Source organism: Vidua macroura, chromosome 6 (genome assembly GCF_024509145.1).
Source record: "Vidua macroura isolate BioBank_ID:100142 chromosome 6, ASM2450914v1, whole genome shotgun sequence".
NCBI lineage: Eukaryota > Metazoa > Chordata > Aves > Passeriformes > Viduidae > Vidua > Vidua macroura.
Genome location: NC_071576.1, coordinates 44708864 through 44735968, shown reverse-complemented (window position 1 = coordinate 44735968; position 27105 = coordinate 44708864). Strand labels below are relative to the sequence as shown.

General features: G+C 48.4%; 2 protein-coding genes across 2 annotated transcripts in view; one reads left to right on the top strand and one right to left on the bottom strand.

The window, feature by feature from the left end:
• The window catches only part of SLC22A18 (solute carrier family 22 member 18), a 61292-nt gene extending 41668 nt beyond the window's left edge, over positions 1-19624 (top strand). Inside the window, exons 7-10 of the mRNA XM_053981453.1 lie at positions 1192-1292; positions 10431-10532; positions 14266-14386; positions 19410-19624. Of these exons, the coding sequence (XP_053837428.1) occupies positions 1192-1292; positions 10431-10532; positions 14266-14386; positions 19410-19597 (512 nt within the window). The 3' untranslated portion in view covers positions 19598-19624. The remainder of the gene's footprint in view (positions 1-1191; positions 1293-10430; positions 10533-14265; positions 14387-19409) is intronic.
• Positions 19625-21131: 1507 nt separating this feature from the next.
• PHLDA2 (pleckstrin homology like domain family A member 2) lies at positions 21132-22636 on the bottom strand. Its single transcript, XM_053981454.1, has 2 exons — positions 22071-22636; positions 21132-21565 (listed from the first exon to the last, which is right to left on the bottom strand). The coding sequence occupies exon 1, from the start codon at positions 22495-22497 to the stop codon at positions 22099-22101; it is 399 nt and encodes a 132-aa protein (XP_053837429.1). The 5' UTR covers positions 22498-22636; the 3' UTR covers positions 21132-21565; positions 22071-22098.
• Positions 22637-27105: the final 4469 nt, after the last annotated feature.

Genomic DNA, 27105 nt, shown 5'->3' with positions numbered 1-27105 from the left:
GGTAGTGCTGGGGTTCAGCTGCTGGATGCAGTGGAGTTGTTCTTGTTCATCAGGAAGTGAATCCTCCACGGTTTTAACCAGCAATCTGCAATCACCCACTTCATCTTTCCGGGAAAAGCTGGCAAATCCTCCTCATGCCATGTCACTTTGCCAGGCCACCAGCTGTCTTCTCAGTCCTCACGCATGGCCTCCTGCATTCTGTTTTTTTCAGGAGGGAGAGGAACACGGCTCCCTTTCTACCCAGTCCTTATAACTCGGAGGATCTTACAAGGAAAGGCAGGACTGCTAAAAGTCATCTGGTCTCTTCTTTCCCAGAAGGATCAGTGATCTCTTGACAGGCATGTTGTGGGGGTCTTCACATGCAGAGAGCCCCAGTTTCCTACTGTCTTGGTCCATCTCAGGTGCACAAGACACTAGGGGAAGCAGCAGACTCTTACCCCACACCACACTTGAAGTGCAGTGTTTTGACATAGTATTTTTAATTTGATGGCTCTCTCTGTAAGACTGGGAGCATGTGCAAGCATGCCTATATTTGTGTATGTTTGGAAGTGGGGGAAACACACACTATTGTATTTTCATTTGAGATTGAGTGGATGTTCTCTTTTACACTTTCAAGAAATTGCCTCAATTGCAAAGCAGACCTGGTCTGTGCTCTTTCTGTCCTTACTTTCCTGACTGCTAGTGTTGACATTGCTATAAGGGCACAGCAGAGATTTTTCACGTGCCCCACACATCGTTGCTGATGTGTACACTGAAACCACTGCATTTTGGCTGATGTCAAAATGGGGCTGTTCCCCGCAGTGGATATCTGAAGTCAGGCAAAAGGGGTGAGGAATCCAATCAGATTATTTTGATGGTTACAGTCTTGTCTGAACAAATGTTTTCTTGCTGTCTTAATGGTTAGCCTGGCTTCAGTGATACAAATATTTACCAGTTTCTAATTAACAGCTGAAACTACAGCCTACATAGTCACATTATTTAAAGATGAAAGTAAGGGGGATAAAAAAGTTAACATTTAAAGATTAAATTACTACAATAACTTTGAATAGGATTGTACTCACGTTTATACCCAGTGCTGGCAAACCCAGGGAGAGCTACTGACTTGGACTGGTGGTGACTGGGAGCAGGGTTTGGGCTATTACATGCACTGCAAGTGTATTGATGTACTCTTTGCATTAACCCTCCCTCCAGGTTTGTTCATGATTATGTTTTCCATCATCTCTATGGATTTCTTTGGGTTGGAAGCAGTGGAGTCTGGATATCTGATGTCATATTTTGGTGTCCTTCAAATGGTAAGTGAAATGCAAGTCCCCCTCTTAGACAGATTAGCTTGCCACACTGCTCCCTAATTCACTACCTTCTGGACACATGCTCTTCCAAATCCAGATGCATTACTGACAGGCAAACCCTAGCTCTGCCACATGGCATTTATCTTCAAAAAGAGAAGTGACTCCAAATTTATTCTGTTCCTTGGAATGGGAAGAAATTGGAGCAAGGAGTGTCCTGAAAGCTTTCTTCCCCTTGTCCCTCTCTTTAAGCTGTGGATCTTTAAGCTGTAGAGCTAAAATTTCCTTGGACAGATATGTCCTGAGTTTTGTAACAAAAATTACATTGAAGCTAAAGTGCCTGGGCTGAGGTTTTTCCTGGTGTGGGTTAGTTGATTTACATTTCTATAGTAGCATCCTGTATACTCAGGAAAGCAGACAATCTTACTGGTGTTTTCACTGAAGATTCCTTCAGTGTAGAAGAACTTGTTTCTACTGCATGGAAATGAGCACAGCAAGCTTGTGATTCCCAAAAAAGAGGAAAAAAAACCCAAAACAAAACAAAGCACAGAAAGGTGGGTGATGGAACATGGTTAGGAGACTAGCAAAATGGGTAAAAGGGAAAAGTCAGCTGAATTAGGCAGTAACAGGGTCAAAAATGTGCTGAGTTGTATTATAGCAGAGTGCTCCTTTTGGAGGAAGAGGCTTAATAATTTTGCAGAAAGAGCAGCAGATGGTTATAACCAAGTCCCAAGGCAGGAATGCAAGTTAGGCAATATCCTGAAGGAGAGTGGTCTTGTTATTAAATCCTCTTCATTTCCTAGGCATTGCCACAGAGTTCCTGTGGGAGCTTCTCATTTGGAGAATGGCAGTTTAAGCTGCTTCCTTTGTGATTTGGATTTGGCATGGTGTTGCCAGTCACTTGGGCTCTGGCCTGGTCTCACCAAATCTGGGCATCTTGGTAGAGCAGCAGACAGGCATGGCTGTACATCAGCAGCTGGATTCTGCAGTGTAAACTGGCTGGAGCTGAGAAGATGGTGCCTTTGCCATGTCCCTCCTGTGAGGGTGGCTTTGGACTAGTTGTCTCTTGGTCCTATGAGCATCTTCAACCTGCTGAATGCAGTCCCATTCAGCCTCTTTGGAAAGAAGATCAGTTTGCCAGTGCACAGTAGAGAAACAGCATGAAAAGTGGGGTGATCAGCAGCTGCTTTCCAAAGCCAGCTTCTGACCCGCACTCCACTGTTTTCAGAGGCTTTCCCTATGTTAGCCTTGTATGCTGCCTCCTAGACCAGGATCTGCAGGAAGCACTCAGGTTTTAGAAGGGCCAAGTCACTGTCTCATATCTTCTTCCCCATTTGAATGCTGAAGGACTCTCCACAGCTGGGCTTTTAACTTAAGACATACCAGTTAAACCCCTGTTACACAGGCATGAATAAAATCTGGAGTTTGTACACGGCTGTGGTGTGCTTGTTTAGAGCTGGGTAACGTGGGCAGCAATAGCTCTTGTAAGGAGTGGCTTTGTGTGGCTAGATGGAGCCTGGACACTGCTGTTAGGTCCAGGATATCTGTCTTGAGGACACTGCTGTTATGTCTGGAATATCTGTCTGGCTTCAGTGCCATTGTTCCCCAGGTTAGTTTGGTTGAAACTGCTGTAGATAAGGTTACCTCCTCTGCAGTGCTGGGCACCCCACACAGAGACACAGCCCTGGAAGATATGGGAATTACAGCATCCACTCTGCTTCCTCATGGATGATCAGATGCCAGGGCTAACCAGGGACCTAACCCTTCTCAGAGTCACAGAGTTCCATCCCACAGAGGCCAATCATTCCTATTGCCTCAATGTAACCCAGCAGGGTCCTGCAAGCTCAGGTGCAGCATCTACTTTGCTGGGGAGTCTTTGCCTTGGGACATTTGACACAGAAACTGGCTTTTATCAGCCAGGCAGTTTTCTTTCATACATCCATGCAGTTTCTATCCATATTGCTAAACCTGTTATACAGTGGCAGTTCAAAACTCTACTCTGGTTTATGCAGGACAAGATCCTCAACTGGACCAAATTGAATCTCACTCTCTGGCTTTTAAATTATTGTAAAACATTAGAATTCATGTCTTTACTTTCAGGTATCTGTCTGGAGCCACCCAAAGGTATCTCTTGCAGATGGTGTCTGGGTTAATGTTTTATGGCTGCTTTCTGTTTGGGTTGCTCTAGCAGGCAGGGAATAGAAGTGTGCTGGCTCTGTCCTGCTGAACGCCAGAGCTGCTTGTGTTGCCTAAGATGGCATTTCAGATGCATTTGTTTCTGCTGTACAGTGAATTGATACTGCTGAGATAGAAATGCAGATTAAGGTGCAAGTGAAATCCACCAATCTGGATAGGTGAACAATGATTAATATCTGCTGATGGGCTTCCCCACTTCACTGAGTAAATGATAGCTTTATTCATAAGTAATATAATGTAATTTTCAGTGAATTTCATCAATCAGATACTCAGCTTTGATTTTTTTTTCCTCTTTTGTTTGTCTGTCTGTAAATCATTGTGAGGATTTTCCCATCCTCTTGCACTTGCCCTGAGCCCTTCAAAGGAAACCTGTCCCCCATGTTTGCATCTCCTCCTGGGCTTGAAAAAGATAGTGTTTAAGGACTTTTATAGCTGGAAGGGTGCAGCTTTGCATTGTTTTCCCTGGTCCCGGGCAAATTTGGAGAGCCCGGCAAAGGCGGGACCGGGGCACCGCTTGTCCTAGGCGCTGCTGCGTTCCGCGCACTGGGGTGGGGCTGGCCGTGCTCTGTTGCCAACGTGAGGGGCGAGACAAAGAGGGAAGGAATGTCCAATCTGTCCGCATGGCTAGCTGGAGAGCTTTTATTGTTGCGTGGAGTTGCGACAGAGAAGTGCAGCTCGCTCCCTAGCGCCACATGGACAAAATGGTGCTGGGACCAGAGGCGCGCGGGATTTTATAAGGGGGCGGGCCAAGGAGGGCAGAAGCCCTCCCACCGAATGAGGACAGGCACCGTGCCGGTGACATGGACCACGGTGACCAATGGGGACGCAACGGGGCAGACACAGGGCTCTAGGACGAATGGGGACACGGAGATGGGGTAACTGACCAGGAGGTTTCAGGAAAGAACAGGGGGTGGTCACTGGAGTGACGTGGGGAAGCTCCAATGGCAGGCAGCCTGGAGTGAACCATCACGGGGGGAATAGGGGTGTCCAAAGGGGTACACGGAACCGGCTAACTTAACATTATAAAACCCCTAATCTGAACGCAACCCGGGATGCAACAGAAGGGGACATAAAAGAAATTAAGGGGGAAATTATTTCTTTGCGTTATTGTGGTTTCTATTTTTTAAATTAAATATTCTCCAAACTTACATATTTCTCTTACAGAAGGCAATGTTGCACCTCCCTTTCCCAGCCTGATCAGCAATCCCAGGATGACTCAAATAGTGATGGTGTCTTCCTGCCTTCCTCTCCCACCCCAAGGATATTATGCTCCAATTGCTTAATCTAGTTTTTCAGCTTCCTAACCTCATTTGACCTGCTGTGGTGAGAAGTGGCCAATGCATTGTAAGAATCTGTTTCTCCTCATTCCTCTCATTCAAACCAGCTGCAGAGGAGCTCCTCTCTCCTAAAGAGGAGATTTTGAGAGGCCTTGAGTCAGTACACCTAATTTTAAGTAGGCAACTCAAGTCTTTTGTCATTGCTGTCTCAAACAGCTCTTTGCATTGGGAATCAGTACAGAAACACAGACCCTCTAGGAGATGAGGTGTTTGCCCTCTTTGCAGATGGAGGATGTTAGTTTAGACACACCACTAATTCAGGCATCACCTGAGGGATCCCATCCAGAGCTCCTCAGCCTCACCTCATCCTGTGGTGAGCGTCATCTAACAGCAGGGGATATGGGAAAGTTTGGGCAGGTTGAAGTGCAGTGAGGCTGGGAAGGGGGCTCATGTCTGGGTCAGGACACAGCCAGGCAAGGTCAGAAAAGGGGATGTGGGAAGGCGGTGAGACAGCTTTGAACCAAAGAAATGTCTGATGAGGAAACAGAGTTATGGCTTAGAAAATGGAATATGACCAAGGCTGGAATGGACTGATGGGGAAATGAAAGTAGCACATGGGGGTAATTCAAGCAATCCAGGTTTCTGCAGTGATTCTTGAAGCACTCTGAAAGTGTGGGGCTGTCTGATGAGCTGCGATTGTGCCAGGTGAAGAGAAGTCGTGTGGGAGATAACAAAATGAGGAGAGGAAGGCAGACAGCAGGAGAGCTGCCTCTGCACCAGGCAGCCTGCATTGCAGAGATTTCCTTGCTTATGATGTGCTTGAAGCATCTTTATCTGATCACTGGTAGGTCTCCAGGCAAGAGTTATGAGAGCCTGTCAGGGACACAATCCCTCTGTCCTCCAGGGCTGGGCTTCCAGAGCCCTCTCATCTGAGAAGCCATGCAAATGAGATTTTCCTCATAGTGAATTCCTGGCGGTGTAAAATGCCATTCAGTCTCCCTCCAGAGAATAATTAATTTCATAATGGTTTAAAATAATTTCACTTTGAGTAATGGGCAGAAATGAACTTAGACTCCTTTTTTTTTTTTTTTTTGGGAGTTTGCAAGTGTGATAGCATGGAGACCTTCCAGGTGTAGTATATGGCTTGGAAAATGCTGCTGGAGGATTAGGCAACTGAAATACCTGGAGTCCCCATTTGGTATCTCAAGTCACATCTGATGCTTAGATTTCAAACCACGGGAGGGGGTGGGGGAAACTTTCCTTTAAGAACTTTTTCTCAAAAAAAAAAACAAAGCAAAATGCAGCAAACAAAACTCTGGGTGGGACAATGGGGGAGGTATTTATAACCCTGAGGATCAAGAAATCATAAGACATCTGTTCTATTTACTGCATTTAAATTTGTATTGTTATACAAACTCCACCTCTAGCTGGGCAGCTTCTGGAGGGACAAGTTGGTACAGAGTGATCTTGAAAAGATGAGAGAGATTCCTGGAGGAGAGATTTACATTGCGTATCATCTTATCACCAGTCTGTCCCTCTCGCTTTTTTTTCTCCCTACACAGCGAAAGAGATGATTAAAGAGCCGGGGATTTAATTACAGCCAGGTACGCCTAGGGGGAAAACCCACTTAGTGAAAGGACCTTGCAACAACAAACAGAAAGTTCTCCAGTTTCCTCGCTTTGAAGGATTTATATCTGTGGAGAGGGGTGGGTTGAAGGGGGAAAGAAAGTGATTAGGCTGCAGTTTGCAAAACACACCGTCCTCTTCCCCCTGCTTGGCAAAGTTCTGCCTTCAGCAGTTTGGTCATCACCATCAGCCCTCCTTCCAGTCCCACTGCCCTCCTTCTCCTCCACAAGACCTGAACTACTCAAGCTATTTCTGGCATCGCTGTGTCAGTAAGCCAGCTCCCTTTTCCCCCAGCACATGCTTTGCACCACGTTCAGCCTGTGCAGAAAAGGCCCGTGGACTGTGCTGACCCCTGTCATCTGCCCCAGCAGGTCCCTCCCAGCCGGGCTCGCCTGGGAACTGCCAGCCGGCACAATTTCAAAGGCAAGATACGGGTCCAGGGTGTGGGAGGCTGCTTCTGATGTGAATCATACTATCTGTGCTAGGGATGGGGCCCTGCATCTTCTCTATGAGGCTGTACCAGCTTATCTGGCTTGCTGTGTCTGCCTTTCCGACCTTCTCACAGCTTCTCATTTCCACGCTGTTGGGTGAAAGGAGCTGATTTTGTTGCTGGGCTCTGTCAAGCTTTCAATTGCTGCTGATGGAGGAATCTTTAGCAACAGCCCCATGTCCTCTGAGCTCAGAGGAGCAGCTGAGCATCTGCATAACTCCTCTAACCTTCACAGGTGAGGTCAGCTTCTTGCAGGTGCCAGTCAGCTCAGCAGCGGCTCCGTGCAGCAAGGCTGGTGCTTCAAAAGTCTTCCAAAAACTAGCACCTTGGACTTTCAAATACAAACAGTCTTTTCCATCCTGCAAGGGGTTCCTGAAATTTGTTAGAGGTAAGCAGTCAAATGGGTAATTGGCCTTTCTGAGCAAATAGGAGCAACTGTTTTCTCAGAAACCAAATGCAGTGATAGAGGCAAGAGAGTCTTTTTCCATGTGACTTGCTGGACTAGTGTAACAAATCCCCAGCTTGCTGAATGCAGAAAATGATGAACAGAGATTTGGCTGTTCTTATGCATTTATTGGGAGACTTATTTGCCTTTAAAGAAGGAGAGGGGGGCGGAAAAAAAGATGCGTTGGTTTTTCCTGTGACATATGTACACAGCCACAGGCAGTGCCTGTTATTTCACTTGCAAACAATTTCCTCTCTCTTTTGTTTATTGATCGCAGAAGGCATTCCAGCCAGGTACACTGGCTCTTCCCCGACTTCAAAAGAGGTCAGGTTACAAAGGCAAGTACCATCCAGGCAAAATGAAATGCAGGAGGGTAAGGCCCATCGAAGTCAATCTCAAGAGGAGTTTATGTGCAAGGAAAAAGCCCAGAATACACCAGCAAGAATAAAAATAAGGATAAATTCCATTTATCAGCTACCAGAGCTCGTCCATGGGAGTGGTGATGGCCAAGTCACCTGGTATGTCCCCACTACCTTCTGGTGAACTGGCAGCAAATGTCCAAAATCTCCAAAATGGGAGAGTGCATATGAACTACCTTTCACCTTCCCAGGGTGCTGCTCATGCTAGCCCAGTAGCTCTGCGCTCAGGGAAGATTGCAGACTGGAAGTAATGGGTTTTCAGGTCTGAATTCAAACTGGAAAGTTAGGTCAGACTTACTGTTGACTGGAAATATTATCTAGTATTATCTAGTGCCTAAATCAAGGCTCTGTGTCCGAAATCAGGATGATGGGCCTTGCCAGCCTGGGACTCATGGCTGGATCAGCAGTGCCTGTGCTGGGGAGGAAAGCAGGCAGCCCAGATAGTCCGTGGGGGGACTGCCATCTGTACAACCTAAGGATTGCTGCCCAGCCCCAAGGGGAAAGCAGGTGACTTGGGCTCATTCTTGCCCCTGGAAATAGTCCCCTTGACAAGCTGGTTCGTTCAGCAGTGATGTTTCACCTTGAGCTTGTTATTTCCACAGTCTAAGTGGTGGGAAAGCCCATGGGGAATGCCAGCATTGGCACGAGGACCATGCCTCTGCTCTGCTGACTCTGAGGACAGCTCGTTCTGCACATCTCCAGGTCCTGCCTGCTCAGAGCCCATCTCTGCTGCAGTGGTTATTGTTGCCTTCACACAGGGGCTTGTGTGCAGTGATGGCAAAGTTTTTGGGAATGCCACTCCCATGGCCATCAGACCAGGGACGTTGCTGATGCTATACCCTAATGACTCAAAGAATGTCAGGGACTGGGCTGTGCCTGCACGGTGTATCCCAATAAAATATGCCATTCAAGTCTGGACAAATTGGGAAATGTTTCCTTTCCTCCAGTGGCTCAGCAGAGCCGAACTGGGGTTCGGGTGATGCCACCCTTGAGTCAATCCATACCCTGTGACAAGGCTCAGCCCCCATCCCATGTGACTCAGCACAGCCCCAGCTGTAGGAGGGACTGGGAAGTTGCAAAAAGTTAATGACAATTCTCCCGTTTTGGAGCACTCAGCTTAATGGAGTGTCACTCAGTGATTTCCCCATCCACCCCCGGAGTAGAAGCTGCTGGTGCTGGTATTAGCCTCCTCTCATGGCAGGGCTTTTGGTCAGGATGACTCAGGTCACCCTAGATATTGTCCAAGCCTCATGCCACAGCAGGTCCACCACTGTCCCAGAGGCTGCTTGACAGGTGACATGACCCGGGAAGGACACACAGAGCCTGTGCCAGTGGCACGTGGCAGCTGGGTACACATGAGCCAAGCTCTCAAGCCCTGGACAAAGGCAGGGACCATGACAGAAAAGGCGGCAGGAGCCAGAATGTCTTCTTGGTGTGATATGCCCTCGTGTCAAAAATCCTTTGTGCTCTGAAGCAAAGTGAAGGATTGAATTTTGATGGTTTTCCATTCAGTTGTATGCTGTTGGAAATATATTAATTTTGTAGCTATTGTTTTTTATGTCAACTTCATTTTCACTCTATTGCTGTTTCCTTTTTTTTTTTTTTACTGGTTATTATAGCTTAACATATACTTTCTGTTTAATAACTTACTTTCTCATTTATTTTGCATTCATTTCCTTTCAGCTGATTCTGGGTTTCTGCCTAAGGACTAACACAGCAAGGCTGAGTGTAGTGTAGTGTCATTCCTGGTACAAACAGACCACTGAAGTTTTCTCCATGTTGCATTGCCACAGAAATAAAGTGAAACAAAGCATTTTGAACTAGAGCTCTTCTTTCAAGTCAGAGGGGTTTTCATTTGGATCAAACAAACCCCTTCAAGGCAGGAAAAACTCAGTAGATTCCCTTCAGTCCCTTCCCTGTATTGTAGTCAGTCAGACTGTTTAACCATGGTCTTTTCCAGCCTCTCTCCTCTCATGTCCACTTGGGCCAGGATCACCTGAAGTATGGGAGATGCTGAACAGATAAATAAAAGAAGGAATCCTTGCTCTGCAAAGTGCTGGAAAAGTCAAATAATTTCTGTGATTGTAATATTTTGCTCTTCCTTCCCTCCCCCTCCCCCCAATTTTTTGTTTAAAATCTGTAGAACCAATTCCCCATCTTTTACATCTGCATGTACTGCTGGGACTGGATATTAGCATCTCCGTCATACTTGTTTCCTGCCTAAAAATTATGAACCACCCAATTTGTATATTTATAGTTTAAAATAAGGGCAAGAAAAGGTACAGACATTTTCCTCCTTTGCTTACAAATGTACAGTTTTTCTTTGAGAGGTCTTGCCAAGAATGAAGACCGTAGTATTAACTGTATTTCACAAACACATCACAAATTGTATCTGCAAGTGTTTTTAGAAAGTTTCAGTCACTGCTGCTGAGTAGGCAGTGATGCTAAACTCAAGCATGCACTCTGAGTAAAACTTCCAGCTGATGAGATGGATCTCTCTCTAGAAAGCAAAACATTTGAAATAATGGATCACACCTTCCAGTCATTTGCTGTGGCAGTGAGGTCCTTTTTTGTCAAAGAAACCCTGATGGAAGAACCTGTTTGCTTGAAGAAAGTAGCAATTCTCTTTTGAGTTTGTTTAAATTATTATATTATATCAGGCTTAATGGTGCTTATGTGTTTCTTTGCCAGGTTGTCCAGGGTTTGGTGACTGAGAAACTTGCAAGTCACTGCTCAGAGATGACCCTGCTCAGACTCAGCGTCTTTGTTTTTGCCAGCGTGGGCCTAGGCATGGTAAGGTGGGTGGGAAATCACCCATGATGCCTTTAATAACGTCATAAGCAGTGACACAAGGTCTGTGAGATGTGGCTGCAAGCTCTGCCCCTGGAAATGCCACCTCTAGCTCTCTTGGGTGGTTTTCAGGGCAGGGAAAACCAGCTCTCCTGGGCCTCTGTGCAAACAGAGCCGCACTCAACGTCAGCATTGCACCAAGCCATGATAAAGAGCTGTGTGAGTAATAGTTATGGGGATTAAAAATTATATTAATCTTGCACAGAAACTCGCTAAGTCCCTCCTGAGTCACCGGATTTGCACAGAAGTCCTGGCCTGGTCTTGTCAATGACTGCATTTCCTGGACTACCCAGAAAGTAAATGAAGATTACAGTGGGGAAAAATCATTGCAGTTGTACATTGCAGTGAGATAGCAGAGGTTGTGTACTCTCCTTCTGCGGCTTTATTTTTGTCTAATCCCCCAACATGAGAGTATTTGGGGAAGGAGGTAGCAAGGCAATAATTTTGTTCCTCCATTTTTGGATAAGTGATGTTAGCTGTTGCTGGTTGTGTCCACAGAGGCGATGGTTGATGCCAATCTCAAACAGTAATTGGAAAACTGAGTTGATGTATCTGTGCTGGGAACTGTGTTTGCTCAGATAAGCCACGTTCAGGGCACTGATAGCTCTGCCCAGGCCATGGGGATAGAGGAAAGGTGCTTGCAGTCCCTGTCAGTGCAGTGGACCCAAAGGACAACTGAGCTGCATCAGCTTTTCAACATTCCCTGCAGGATTTGGCCTTGAGCCTTGTTGCCAGGACACTGGTGGTGCTCCCACTGCTGCAGGTAGGATGAGTGCCATTCCCACAACCATACCACAGCCAAGGAGAGGGAGGGGCCAAGTCCTGGAGGGTGCTGAGGTTTGTGGCTCCCAGCTATATGGATGAGATAAGGCACCTACACACCTTAGCTAATCTGAGGCTAAATCATGTCTGAGATCAGGCTGAGAAGGGAGGATGGGTGCAGACCAAGGGTTGGCTCTGCAGGTGTAGCATGGTCCCTCTTCCTGCGGTTTTTGAGGCTCCCGGGGATTCTGTCAGGTGTAGAATGCTTGGGAAGGGTCTCTTCCAATTGGTGTCAAGCTCTTTGGGCTGAAATCAAGATGCCCCCTTAACGTGGGACATCTGCACAGAGCTTTGATGCTCCTGACTATGGCCTGGGAAGGACTTTGAAGGGCTCCCCATTGTTTTTTGGTCATGGGTGGGAGCAATTAGGTGGGACTAAGGTGAACCTGGCCCATCTGGAGAGATGAGCGCCTCCAGCCAGGTGCAAAGCAGGTGCTGCTGGGACTGAATCCCTGTGCAGAAGCCCTGTCCCATGGGAATCAGGCAGAGCAGCAGCATTAATTATATGGCTTTTGTGCACTGAGGTGTCACTGACCTCCAGGGAAGGCTGGAGTCAGGTGGAAGTAGGAGAGAAAGCCTCGTGGCAGTGGAGAGGCACACAGGGCAGCACAGATGTCCCAGTGCAGGAAGGCTCACATTGGCTGCAGAGGGAGGAGAACCAGGAGCCAGGAAGGGAAATCATCTTAGAGCTGGTAATTATGCCAAGCCCGGAGGGCTGTGGATGTCCTAGCAGCACGGGCCTGGGGAAAAGGGTCAACATTGACTTCCCATGAGAGCTATTCATAGGCAAATGCAGCTGGGACACCTTAAAAGCGCTCTGTCAGTGTGGCTGCCAAGAACACATCCACTTCTGGGGTGGCTGTCTGTCTCGGTGGAGATGAGTGCTGTCACAGCAGCAGCCCCAAATGCAGAAGTTATTGGGTGAAGCTTTTAATCCTCACACCTGCTGGTAGAGGAGTGTCCCACTTGCTGTGTCCTTGCAGCATGTGGCCTCCAAACGCAGCAGTTCCCTCCCCAAAGGATGGAAGTGAGGAGAAAGGCGAGCTGTTAATAAAAGACACTCCAGAACCCATCCTGGTATCACATGGAGGGGAGGTGGGCTGGAGTGTTTTTGGAAGGCTGGCACAAGCAGCAGCAGACAGCGCTGCAGCTGGGAAGAGGCTGCAGGATGTTCCCAGCAACAGGCAGCTGGAGAAGGGAAGGGGTGGGCTGGGAGTTCGACAATAATACCTGGATAAGGAGAGAAGGGAAGAATCAGTGTCTGATCTGCAGATGTGAGCTGGGAGAGTGTGGGCAGGGCTGTAGGAGGGCTTGGCAGTTGCGATGGGGAAGTTTTTCCCCTTGTCTGAAAGCATAGCTGTACCTCATCCTGCCTGCATTTCCCAGGCATTTGTTTTTCAAGTTGTCTGCTGAGACTTCTGAGTCTGCCTCTTACCTTAAAAATGCTTTCAGATCTGCTCACCTCCGAAAAACTATTCACCACCCAGCAGCTGAGGAGTAGCAAGGACTGGACTCTGCTTGGCTTGGTTCTCCCTCAGCCCCAGGGAAATGAGGAGCCATTTCCCCTTGTTTTACAGGAGACACAAGATATGCCTCTGCTCTTTTTTGCTCACTTGCTCCAGCCCATGAGGGAGTCTGTACAAAGCAGGAGGGATTAAAACTATTTTTTCTATGAGCTTCGCAATGTTGTCCTGCAATGACACTTATCCTAGCAAGGAATTACTCTTCTTCCTTTTGTTTATGTACCAAATACCTGTTCTTCTGTCTTTGTTCTCTGGTTCCTTAATCAGAAGTGCCTAGATCTTAACCAAAATGTAAGCAAAGAGCCCCTTTGAGAAGAAAAACCTGGCTTCATGTAACTCTAGAGGGGAGCTAGGAATAAACCTCAACATTTCCAAGTCATTAGTGAGCAGTGTCTCTGGGCTCCTCCATCTTCTGTAGCCAGGAGGCAGGGACCAGATCTTAGGACAGGGAACTCCAGAGAATGAAACTTCTAGCTAAACCAGTGACAGAAATATTTTCCAGCCACAATAACACACCTTGAGACATGGGTTAGGGCAGAAGACTTGCAGTAAAGGGGGAATTTCCTTTCCATGCCCCAAAGAAATCCATTCATTTGACCAGCAGGGTTTGTGAATGAGCTGGGAGCTGCTCCAGCCCTATAGCTTAGGGAGCCTCACCGCTTTTGTTTCAGCATTAAACAGCTGGAGGGATGTCTCCGCTAAGAATATGTGCAATAACAAAATCATTACTCTCCCTAATTATGCTCGCTAATGTGCACTCATGGCCAGAAGACCTATTCCAGATTACTGAATTTGGTGAATTTATTAGCAGGGAAGCAGCAGAACAGGATTAGAAATCCCAAATGTATGGTGTTACATAATGCACCATGCTCATTTATTTTGACAGGCTCAGTTTAGTTTTAATTATTTATGATAATGAACCAAAAAGCCTTCTCTAGGCAGTTTTGTATAAGTAATGGAAGCTTCCTGAACACCACATACATCTGCTGTTCAGCATTTCCTCGGGAGTTGGACAGAAGACAGGGGGAAGGGTGCAGGGACGTCACTAATTCCCAGATGCTAAAAATACCCACAGCAGTGCCGGGGAAACGTGCTGCCAGATTGTAGGGTATCGTTTCCTCTGCATGCTTGGAATAATTCACTGCAGACAAATGGCAGGCTGTGAAAGACCCCACAACAGCCAAAGCCGCACCACCACATATCATTTGTGGCTCCCACCATTTCCCTAAGTCATGAGTTTGACTCGTGATTTTCCTCCAGGTTGTTTCTTGCCACAAAGTCACTGTTTGTGCTCTTTAATGATCTGTGGTCTGTTGTGTCCTGTCCCTTAGGCCCTGATGAGGACGGTGTGGCACTACTGCATCATTGTGGTGCCAATGGTGTTTGCCTTCAATATGCTGGCCACCATCACTGACAGCATGCTCACCAAGGCTGTGCCCTCCTCCAACACTGGTAAGACTCATCAAAAAAGGTCAGACTGGTATTTTCTCAGTTTTGATTCTATTGGGCACTTCCCAGCTCCTACCACAGCTGCAGAGCACTGGGTGAACATCTAGATCTGGCTGGGCAAATGATGGGTGTTGGCAGAGCAGGTGAACGGGACTGGTGGGGCTAATAGAAGATGGACTTGAACAACCTTGAGCAAGCATCCCATGACCCAGTGCTCCCAGTCCTGTGCTGCCTGCTGACATCCATAGTGGTGGGCATAGCAAGGGAAGGCTTTCTCCAGCTGTCTTTTCCATGGAAAGCCAAGGTATGTTAAAAAAAAACCCAAAAAATGCTGCTCTTCCACTGTGAGTGTCAGAGAGGGGGCTGCTTGTTCACATATTTTAACTTAGAGTATCTAAGGAGGGGATTCTGGATTACTCTTTGTAAACATGCTTTGCCTGATGCAATAATTGTCCCCTTTCTCTGTTTTGGCCTTGTTTCAGGAGAGTTCCTGTATTTCTCTGTGCAAGACACCAGTGGTAGACATATAAATCTTTATACCTGGGGCTTTAGTTCCATTGATGAAGGAAATATGCCTACGTTGCTGTCATGGGAGACTGGATGAATTTGTTCAGGGATGGGGCTGGCTTAACCTGGTTTGATGTCTTTTGCTCAAGCCCTTCCAGGGTTTGCTCCCAGAGCAGGTACCCAAGAGTGTCTCTGCTTTAGCTGGGGCTTTCTGGGATGCCAGTCTGCGCCCTTCATTTTCCCTAGCAGCTGTCTGAGCAGATACCTCTGTGCAGACCCTACTAAGAATGGGAGCTGAAGTTTGCACAGCCCATTAGTGAAGTTTATAAAGCACTTCTGAGATGTTTCTGGGTGAAGAGCTTTTCTGAAAATCACTTCAGTAGTTTATTTGTAGAGCTGACCCACTACATCTCCTATAAATGCTGGGAGCCTGTGATTTTCAAGTGGGATATTTCCACCTGCAAGGACTATTTATCCCCAGTCTTCACCTCCCTGGGAAGAGTCTCAGCCCCTCTGCCCAGCCAGGAAGAAAATTTGCTGCTTCATGACTTGGAGCAATGTTCATGTGAGGGAGAGTCAGCAGGGAAGGGCACCAAGCAGCTATGGGACACACAACCAAGCTGGAATTCATCCAGGCTCTTCTCAAAGGGGTTTTGTGAGGAAAACCAGAGCAGTGCTTAGCTTTTGGAGTCTGGAGGCAAGCTTTGGTCAGAGAGGAAAATGGGTTTAGTTGCCTCACCCTGCTCCCTGCTTACATATGTTGTAGGCCAGCCTGTGCCTTGGCAGGATGGATGGTCTCCTCTTGGCGGGGCGGGATTGCAGGGCAGGATGGAGGCAGTCTGCAGAACTGTGCAGATGCTCAGGAGCAGGTTGCAGGTGAGCAGAGCATGCCATGGGCTACTGAGGGCTTTCCCCGGTTTGTGCATCCTGGGCTGATGTTATGCCAAGTGCTACTACAAATGCAGAGTTACAGCTAGCTCAAAACTGAGCATACCACAGAGGGACTCTCTGGCACAGAGCTTTGTGGCACAGGGGGAAAGCCTTGTCTCTGCCACTCCTTCCTGGCCTGTACCTTTCAAACTGTGCTTTTTCCTTGCAATATTTCTGGGAGAAGAGGTACTAATGGCCCTGTGCTTGTTTTGGATGTACCCGGGCAGGGGCTGGGGCGAAGGCAGGAATGCCTGACACAGCAGAGCCAGCAGGCTGCCTTTCGACAGCAGCTGCAGCAGTGACAGCGTGGGTGTCTCACAGAGAAATGCAGCCATTAAAATGCCTGCCATCCATCCCTGGCCGTGGGTGGCACCCCGCAAAGGCTGCCCCACCCATACACCAGCCTAAAGGCTGCTCCTTCCTCTGTGAACCCGACACCAGCTCTGCAAAGAGAGGTTTTTGGTGGTGCATTAGAAACCCTTACCATAAGTGTGAAAGTCTGGTTTTATGAAAAAGCTTTCCTGTTACTGTGTTGAAAACCTCAGCACTCACAACTTTTAGCTAATGCAAGGAAATTGCACATTGAGAATTTGCCTTTGGAAGCATGACTTTTGAGCCTTGCTGCTGTCTTTTCCTGATGTTTTTGGTCAGCTTCTGCCTGTACAACAAATGGAGGTTTTTCTTTGGGTCAGGAAAAGGTCTTCTGAAGGAGCTGTAGTTTGGGCTGAGCTCAGGTGTTCATCTCAGCACGGGGCTGGGATGGATGGGGCGTTGCAGGAGTGTAGCCTGTCCGCCTTTGCTAGATACTGAGGCACCCATCCTTGCATTTTAAATATGAGTCTCAGAAAGGGAGCAGTGGGAGGCGGCACAGCACCATCCCTTGCACCCATCAGCCTGCTTTAGATCTGATCCAAGGTCACTTCCTTTGAAGGCTGATGTGTTTGGCACTCGCTCTTTGCTTGCTCTCAAAGCTTAGGCTTTGCGCAGATGCAAAGGTAGCAGTAATGATATAATTAGTTTCCCTTTATTTTTTTTTTCCTTCTCTTCATCTTCAAAGGCAGGAAGAGAAAATTCAGCCCCACACACACATGCTGCTTAGCTGGACGCATGAGCTGGTGGGAGGGCAGCCCAGAGCCCAGGGGGACTTGCATTCACACAAGCACTCCTTGTCCACCCTGGTCCTTCCCCAAGAATGGAGGTCTTGTTCCTGCACAGATCCCCCCCATTCCTGAGGGAGGGAGGCAGGAAGCCCAGCAGAGCCTCCGTGCGTAATGGGCCCATGTGTCCTGATTTTATTTGTGCATAAATAAAATCTCTCTCCTGAGGAGGAGCGTTTGCAGCCAGGCAGGGCTCGGGGTGTTGAATACCCAGCTTTGCTTGAGCTTTGCAGGTTCAAAGGCGGCCACTGGCGACAGTGACCTAATGGTTAAACCTGATTGCCCCATGGGCGTGTGGCTGATCTGGGCCAGCACCATCATCTAAGTAAGGCAACAGGATGTGAGCTGGAAAGGAGTCGCCGTCTTGGGGAGCTGCCAGCACCCAGCCCTGAAACCTGCAGGAGCAGAGGAGATCAGGGATGGGAGGTGAGGATAGGCTCCCAGCCGGCACAGGTCATGCCAGGTATGGGAAAAAGGAACGGAAAAAAGCTGGAGAGGGAGAAAAAAGAGCAGGGAAGGTCCAGAAGGTGGGATAGCTATGACAAAGAAGGTGAGCATGTGCGTTGGCAGAGCTGTGTGAAACAATGCAGGAAATTTTCTGTTGAGGCGGTGACTTGTCCCAGTTAAAGATCTTGCCTTAAATGAGATCTATCACGTGTGCAGCTTTGCCACAGAGCTACGGCCATGCTGCAGAGCTGGAATTTACAATGTCTCAAAGCCTGAGGGCGTCTGATGAGGGATCTAATTTAAACCCATTAAACAGAAATTATCTTTCTCAGCAACACGTTGGAGAAGTGCAGAGGGAGAGCCCAGGCTTTTAAGAGGATGGATTTCTGCTGCAGAAAAAAAAAAAAAAAAAAAAAAAAAAAAAAAAAAAAAAAAAAAAAAAAGAGGAAAGGGGAAAAAAGTGCCTACTCAATCATAAGAGCCAGTTTGGCAATTGCACGTAGTAATTAGTTTAATTCAAATACCTAGAGGGGAAAAAATAATTGCAAAACCTGCCCAGAGAGTTTGGTGGTTGTGGGATGGTTCCCATTGGCAAAGGGTCAAGGCAAGGTCCCACCCATCACCTTTGTGTTCCCATGCGTGGGAGGAGCGCTCAGCAGCGCTTCCCGGGAGATTTCCCTCTCCACATGGCTACACCCTTGGCTTGGGCTCATTGCACAAGTATTTTAAGCACGCTGATAAAAGCCCAGCAATCGCTGCCCGGCATTACAAGAACACCTGGCTGCCTCTGGGACACCTGATTCTCTCTGGGAGCTGGGGATCATTTCCCCGTGGCTGCCCATGTTAAATATCACACTCCTGCTCCACTTCTTCTTGCATACAGGACAGCATTCTCCTCATTGTTCCCGGGTATGTGGTGACAACACCTCAGTGTGTGTTTTAGAGGAAAACTGATGCCAGCAGCCCAAATAATCATACTGATAGTAAAAAAATAATTGCAAACATCGTTTCAGAGCTGGGCACAAGTTTATTGAATACACTGCCAGCTTGCTGTTCCTCCCAGTGTTGGAGGCTAATGATTTGCTGACTGGCCGGGTATTTTCTGCTCCTCTGAATGTGACAGCTGTCCTGAACAAAGACTGCAGGACAAAGGAGCATACTGGGTGTGTGTGGGATAGCCTTGTGTCCCAGGGGATGTCCTGGCCATCCGTCTGCACGTGGAGGAAAACCTCGCCTTTGCCAAACTGGAGGTGCTTTCCCATCCACTAGGTTCCTGTTAAGGATGCAAATGTGAGGGATGCTGGAGGGGGAACCAGCCCAGCCGAGCTAAGGACTCACATATCCATCCAAATGGAAATATCCGCTCTTTTTGCAAAGGGGGTGGGGGAATATCTCAAGGGGGTTCTGTCTTTATCTGTGGTTTATTTATTTATTCTTAAAGACCTAGTTAGGCTTAACCCTCTCACTCCTGCTAGAGAGCTCTTTCTCTCTTTCAGACTAGAGAATAAATGGCAGTAGTAGCTTGAGTGGAGCATGGCCCACTCAGGTAATTAGGAGATAGGAAGAATCTGTGTGATTTGCTAGGAAGGCTCAAACATGACCCTAGAAATTACCTCTCCATCCCTAAATCCATGCAGATACCAGCCCTGCCAGGTGTGATATTCAGCAGCACCTTGTGGTGCCAAAGGCATCCCTGGACCCTGTTGAGAACCCACTTTGCCTTTTGGGCAGTGCTGTGATTGCCCAGACTGCTCAGGGAAGAGCTGAACTGGCTCGTGGTGGAAACTGGTCCCTGTCCTGCAGCAGTCCCTAACCAGAACAAACCCTAATTGGACCACTGTAAGTTAATGCAAGAAATTATTTGAAGTGATTTGCTACTACTGCAGGGGAGCAGCATCAGGGATGAAGGGGATCTTGTATGCTCTTCTCTGCTTTTCCATACCAGGACTTGCTCTCACCCTGTGTGTCTCTGCCATCTCTCTTAGGTGCCATGCTTGGGATTTGCGCCTCAGTGAAGCCCTTGACCCAGACGGTGGGTCCAACCGTTGGTGGGGTTTTATATAAACAATTTGGAGTCTCCTCCTTTGGCTATTTACAGCTAATTGTCAATTTAGGTTTGTTTGTTTACCTCTTGAAGAGTAAAATCCCACTGGAAGAGATGAAAAGCCAATAATACAGTTGCAAGAAAGTAACCCCTTATTTTTCCCATAGAAATAAATTCTTGACGAGTTTTTTTGGATTCTATAAACCTAGAATAAAACAATTTGAACAATCCTTCCATTTTGTCAACATATGCATCTAGAGTAAAGGACAGATCAGTTTGCAAAGGTCTTGGAGCCATGCTGGAGCAACTGGGGCCATGGGACCCCTGGAGCTATCGGGTTCCTCCCATTAAACCCCGCTGCAGTGGCTGTCATGGCAGGAAACAGCCCCCAACTCTCATCAGGCAGCATTCCTTCTTGGATTCACTGAAACTGAAGGGATTAGGAGCCAGTGCCTTTGCTCTGGTTTGACCTTTTATTTCAGTGCCCTGAAATGCCACCAAGAAAAAATGGGGGGGTAAAACACATTGTTTTGCTGCATTAAATGCATCTCCAGTATTTTCAGGTTAGAGGGGGCACTGAGGCCAAAGGCTTTCAAATGCTATGGCCAGAGGTTTGCTACATCCACAGCTCAGTCATGTGCAACCCTGCCTGTGCACGAGCTGCCAGCAAGAAGCAACGAGGATGCAAAGCCCTGACATACCAGGCTGCAGTGCCAGAGCCTCCCTGCCACTTCCAGAAACTGGGCCAACCCTCCTTCCAGGTTTTTTCCCCTCCCAGTACTGAGTATCTCTTACTCTTACTACAGGCTTATGTAATTACATACTTTGCGACTTCTTCTAGTACAAAGTCTCCTGCAAGAATTGCACTGATATTGGGAAGGGGAAATTACCTGCTGGAAATGACCAAGTTTGGAGCAAGTACTTTGCGTGCTACGCTCACAGTCCTGACTGCCAGAATTGAGTTGTGTGCTGCAGCATTGCTCTTGAGGAAGCCCAGGTTAGTTTTTGAGAATTGAGCCTCAAAAAAAAAAAAAAAAAAAAAAAAAATCAGCATTTCTATCCAAAAAAACAGCTAATTTTTCTCCAAGTTTCTTGGTCTGGGGGCTATAGGAAAAGAGCCTGCCTACTTCTATTCTTCAATTATTCTGGAGAAATTTAATTCTGTCTAGGGACTGCAGAGGTGAAGGAAGAGGGGAAAGCAAGTTCAGCTTGCTTTGCTATAAAGCTGAGGAATCCATGGAGCGTTGGTGCTCTTATTCCAAAACCAAGAATCCAGTTTTGTGCCTTAGCACAGCACTAAGCTATGGGGGCTGGGGAGGATACAGGCCGTTTCGCAGAGAGCAGCATTTTCCCATGGCAGGGAGCTCCTGCGCCTTCTGCAGCTGGCATTACTGAATTCTGTGGGAAAGAGCTTCCAGAGGAGCACTTCTGCAAGCTATGGTAGGCTTTTCTATCTCCACCACTAACCTGAACTGAACCTCAACACATTTTTCCTCTCTGGTCAGGAGACCAGGTCAAACACAAACAGGTTATCTGGGCTTTCTTCACATCCCACTGCCCAGTCCAAGGCACCAAAAAGCCAAGCCTTACCCACTCTTTTTAAGCCACTTCACCACTGCCGTATCCTCAGATATGCCTCAACAAAAGTTACTGCAGCCCAGAGTACAGTAATAAAAAGTGAACATTTCAAGTAATTTATTTGGAATGGACACATTAATGCAAAAGCAATATTAAGACCAGTAACTGCTGAAAGACATTCAACAAAATAAATACAAATATAGATACTACAAATAATTTAAACTGTGTTTAACACCACCAGTCAGTGTTGAATCTTCCTTGCATCTCATAAATAGAAGATAATAGTTCACAAAGCTGTGCCACTCAAAACACGTGGACACTTTGCTAGAAGTCCTGTACGAAAGTCTTTGGTTTTTCTTTATGCATCTCAGGCAAAGCTCAGGGCTCTTTGCTCAGCAGCCACAACAGACTTGGAGAAAACCAAGCTGCTTCCAGCTCTCTTCTTTGCTTTCCTTCATTGGTACCCTGTCCCATTTCAGTCCAAGACACTCGATCCGGTTTATCATCCAGTGGTATGCTCTAAAGGTAGCAAGAGGAAGTGGGTTAGTTAAACAAGCAGCACAGCAAGGCACAGGGAAAGAAAATGGGGGGCTTTAAAGGGAGAGTAAGCATTGAGCATTTTTTTTCACATTTTTTTTTTTTAGCAGATTCTGTGAGGAAAGCACTGCCAAGTGCCATTTCTTATTGCCCGCCACCCCCACAACGTCCTCTCAGCACACTGCAGAAGCGCGGCTCCCACCAGAAATTCCCCGCCATGCATCGGAGAAGCGGCCAAACCCCCTGCGATGCGTCGGGACACGGCCGTGCTCCCCGAAAGCCCAGCGCTGGCGAGGCCGGCCAACACGGCGCGCTTTCGGGGCGCGGCCGCGGGTCCCTCCGGCCAGAAGGGGTGCGCGGAGCGCGGGGAGCCCCAGCCCGTCCGGCTGCGCGAAGCGGGCGCCGGGGAGTAAAATAATTTTAAAACCTCAAGCGAAAAGCCCACGAAGTGCCGCGGCAGGAGAGCCGAGGGACCCGGCGGGCTCACCTGGGGCCGGGCCGGGCCGGCCGCAGGCTCAGGGCGCCCGGGCCAGCCGCCGCTCCTGGGTGCCCGCCGCCTGCTCCATCTCCTGGCGGCTCTTGAAGTCCTGGATGGCCCGCTTATTCTGGAAGTCGATGAGGGCCATGGTGATGGAGGCGTTCCAGCAGCTCTGGTCCGGACACCGAAAGTCAATCTCCTTGCGGTCTTTGGTGACGATGGTGAAGTAGATGTACTTGCCCGTGCGCTCCACGCAGTCCACCTTGAGGATGGAGCCGAAGCCCAGCTCCTTGCCCTTGGCCCGCTTGTGCCCGTCGGGGAAGAGACTGAGGCTGTCCTTGGTCAGCACCACCAGCTTCTTCTTCCACAGCTGGAAAAGGCTGTCGCTCCGCTTCTCCAGCTCGCCCTCGCGGATCACCTCGGCTTGCATCTTCATCCTCGCTCCCCGGCCGTGGCTCCGGCTGCTGCTCCGACTGGTGCTCGGGCGGCGATGGCCGAGCCGCGCCGCGATGGGAACAATTTATTGCAATGAATCAGCGCCGGCCGCCTTCCGGTGCCTCCCCCGGGGAGCTCGGCCCGCCGCCCCGTCCCGCCCCGCCTCCCGCCCGCCCCGCGGGGCGCGCTCCCCGCCCGTGCCCACGGGGCTGCTGGATGGGGGCTGTGGGGTGGGGGCGGCGGGGGAGGGGGGCCCGGAGTCTACGGGAGGATCTTGGTGGCTGTTTCGGATGGGCAGGCTGTGGGGAGGTGGTGCCTCCCCCACGGGCTGCCTCGCCGAGGGCTTCCACTCTGCTGCTGCCGTATGACGGGACTCCAGTCCTGTCTGCCCGCTCCCCTCCCCACCCATGTTTCCTCTGCCCGTCAAAGATAGCCCCCCCTGCGGTGAGGATGGGGCCACTGTGATCTGAGGCAGCCCCCATCTTGCCCCTCTGAGCATTCCCTGCCACTTCTCAGATCCCAAAGGGGGTACAGGATGCTCCCAACACTCCATTCCTGGGGGCCTGGGTCTGGGCATCTTCACAGCATTGGGTCTGCCCTGGCGTCATCTCTCTCTGGGGCAGAGGGGCCTGAGCCAAGCCTGGGGTGGGCTTCTGCCATCTCTATGGACATCTGGTCTGAGTCCAGCCCCTGGTCACCCCAAGAGGCTCAGCCAGGGCCTGACTAAGCCCACCAGCTTCATTTGAGGCCCTGCATCTGGCCAGCTCTGCACCATCACCACCAGCCCTTCCTTCATCCTTTCCTGAGGGCAGCCCACCTCTCCAGTTTTGCATTAACACTGCTTCCCCTTATTTTTATCCCCTACGATTACTGGGTTTTCTCCCCCCTAGCCCATTCCCTCCTCCAGGGAAGGCACCACAGTTACAGCCTGGGCAGTGGTGCCCAGCACCATGGGGAAGTCAGGAAAGGCTGTGGCAGCTGGAGGTGATATTTAAGAGGCACGTGTGAGCCTGCAGTCCCTTCCTCTTGGACACCTTTAATTTTGTCATTCTTTCACGATAATTGACACAGGGCTGATGCAACTTCCCAGCCATTGCCTTGATGCTGCAGCCAAGGGCAGGGCTGTGCTTAATGAACTTGTTCACGCTGTTTCTCCAGCAGTATTTGCTCAGGTATGTACCATGTACAGCATCACCCTTTGGACTTTAAGCCCTGTTCTCCATCGCCTTCCTTGAATGACTGGCACCCTTATAGGTGTTTGCAAGGCAAAGCCCAGAGGTGAGCTTACAGAGCAGGACCTGGCTCCTTTTAAGAGGCTGGCAGCGCTCCCAGGGACGTCGGCAGGGTCAGAAGACCATTTCCCGGGAACAAATCAGAGCTAGAGCCAAACCCGCTTCCACTGCAAATCACTCGTCTGCCAGAGTATAGGGCCACGCTTTGATAATTCACTGCGGTGTGCACATCTGTGGGGAGGGTCAGAAAAAAGGTGGGGGCTGTGTGATGCTCCTGGGGTGGATGAATGAGCCAGGAATGGTTTGGCTGAGCTTTTCAGGGAGGGATGGGCTAGGAATTGCTCTGGGAAGACCACGGTTGCCATCCCTGCTTGTGGGGTAGGGCAGAGGCTGCAGAACATGTGTGGAGCTGTGACCTTGCATGGGAAGAGCTGCAGGCTTTTCCTTGAGAGCCAACACTGTATCCCACTTTTCAGTGTGATTTATTTTGTTTCAGTGAGGGGAACAGCCCAGATTGATTTACAATTAGGCTGTTCATCTACATTTTCAGGGCAGATGCTGGTCTGCTCTGTAAAACCACTTTCTGACCAAAAGGCCCCATTAAAATAAGGGTGCTGGAGCCAAGCAGGAGCAGAGCTGGATATTAAGCAGAAATCAATAGGATATTTTCAATTTGGCCCCAAAATGAATCAGGGAATGGTCTTTGTGCACAGGAAATGGGACACCCCTTCAAAAAGAGAAAAAAAAAAAAAAAGAAAAAACAGGCAGCAAGTCAGGAGCATACAAGGAACATCTAGAGGAATGGAGGAAGGCTTCTGGTGTGGAAAGGCTGCAGGACTTGGCATGTTTGTGCACACCTTGCTTCAAAAGTTCCAGTAAGAACCGTGAATTTCCTTTTGAATCAAACTTGTTGCTGGGGCTGGCAACTGGGAGGAACCTGTCACTCCCTTTAGTTTGGGTTTAGTTGTTTAGTTGTGTTACCAGTGAGAGAAAGAGAAGGGATTTTTTCTTGCAGCCCAGCACATCACTGTGGCTGTGCCTCGACAGTGTGTGAGCTCCCAAACACAACCACCTTTAATATAAAGTTGCCTTTAATATAAAGTCATCAGGCACTGACCCTTTCTTGCCCCCCAAATACAGGACATCTCCAGGAATCTCAAAATTTAGGAATTTGTCTCTGTTCTTATAAAGAAGGGGGAAATAACACAGTGGGGAGTGTGAACCAGAGGAAGGTGATGGGAAGCAGACTGACATTCAGTCACAGGAGCCTTGTCCCACATGGCCATCTCCCTCTTCCCACACTTGCCAGGGGTGCTGACACCGCCCTCTGCTTTGCCCCAAAGCAATCTCCAATTTACTAGCGGCATTTTAAAAGCCTAAATGGCAATTTGGCATGGCAGTGTGGCTTCATCCCCCTCCCAGGAGAAGGGACCAGCATTTGGCCACTGAGGGGGGTGCTTGTATGTGTGTTGTGTACAGGGATTATGTTATGGGTGTGGGATGGGATGGCCACACTCAGCCTCGATGGATGGGCTGGTGGTGCCAGCTCTTGCAGGCTGCATCGATGGCTCTGCCGTGACACATGTCTCTGAAGTGAATGCCCGCTCCAGAGGAGGGATTTGATCATCGTTTCCGAGCAGGAGGTGTCATGTATCCTGCTGCTGGCAACATCGGGTTGCCTTAGCTACGTGAGTCATGGTAACAAAGCACGGCAGCCAGGCAGGCACTGCCAGGAGTAGCCCGTGCTTTAAGGTCAAGGATGAGGATGGATAGGGATCACACTGAGGAAAAATGCCCAAAAAATGGGGCTTTTCTCAATTGAACTCCACAGGCAGCTCTCCTCATGTGCCCATCAGTAGGACCTGCTGCCCTTTTTTGTGGGATTTAGCCATACATTTATCCCACCAGGGTTTCCAGCTGGCCCCAACATTGCATCTCCCTCCGAAAAGATGCAGGAGCTCCTGCTGAAGCTATTAGCCATTGCAGGGTACTGACATTCCTGCAGCTGTCTTGGGTTTGTTCCCACTGTCCCTATGTAATCCTGGAGCTGTGCATCTCCTCTCCCAGGGCTCTGTCCCTGGAGAAGGACCCCTAATTTTGCTGGCATTAATGCAGGCTTCTCAGCAGCAGAGGGAAGTGGAGACTGAAGGCTGTAAAATTGCTTTTATTATAATGATTTCAACATGACATCTGTAGAGGAAAAAGCTGGTTTACAGGACTGACATTGTAATCCTGGCAGCTGAAATAGATTAGTAACAGAGACATATGGTCTTGCATTGTAAATTGCTGCCCTCCATGTTTATGTTAGTGCGTAGGTAGCTGTATCCACAGGCACATTTAGCTGGAGCTCAGTATAGTGACCACTGGGTCTCCTATGAGACTTGTACTCAAAATGCCCTAAATAGCTGTAAACTAAAAGGGTGGATTGGTACTGGGGAAAGTCTGTGATGAGAAGAGCTTTTTCATGTTTTTCCCATTTTATTCAATTTTTTTCACATCTTTATACTCCTTAAAATATTTGGTTGGGTGTTTTTTTGTTAGTTTGTTTTTCTTGGTTTAGTTAGTTTGTTTGTTAGGGTTTTTGAGTTTTTTTGGTTTTGTTTTTGTTTATGTTTGTTTTGGTTTTTTGTGGGTTTTTTTTTGGGTTTTTTTTGTGTGGTTTTTTTTTTTTTTTTTTTTTTTTTTGGTTTTTTGGGAAGTTTTTGGTTTGGTTTGGTTTGGTTTGGTTTGGTTTTTTTTAGACTGTTCCAGTCTAAACTCTGAGAAATTTTTGCCTATAAGTTCCTTAATATTCTCATCCTTCAGAAATGTCCTGGGACAAGCTGGTGCCATTGGGTCCCTCCAAACTCCACTGGTGAGCTGGTGGGTGCCCGTCCCTCTGCGGGCAGGACCTCCTAGAGGGGCATGGAGCACATCAGGGCCAGCTGCCCATAATGGAGATGTCCTGGGAGGGGGCTCAGTCTCCCTTGGGGATGTTCAGGCCTTGCCATGAACACAGAGGGGGCTTGGGTACATCACTCCAAGATGGCCAAGCTCAGGTGAATAAGTTTTTCTCTTAGGGACAGTTCACTTGGAAAGGTCTCAGCCAGGGGGATGAAGGCCACCAAGGCTGTTTGTTGGGTGATTACAGTAAATGACACACAGTGTCATTGGGTTTAATTTAAACAAGGGCATCAGAGGAAGCATCTTTGCTCAATTTGGGAGATCCTTTTTTTGTACCATACACAAGCCATGGATTAATCAGCAATAGCACGTAGGCCAGCTTGCTCAATTTACTAATATTTATCTGATTAAGACTCTTTTTTCCTGAGAAGCTTGAAATGTCTCATCCCACTGAGTCAGTGTGTTACCATTACATGTTGTAAACTGCTGTAGAC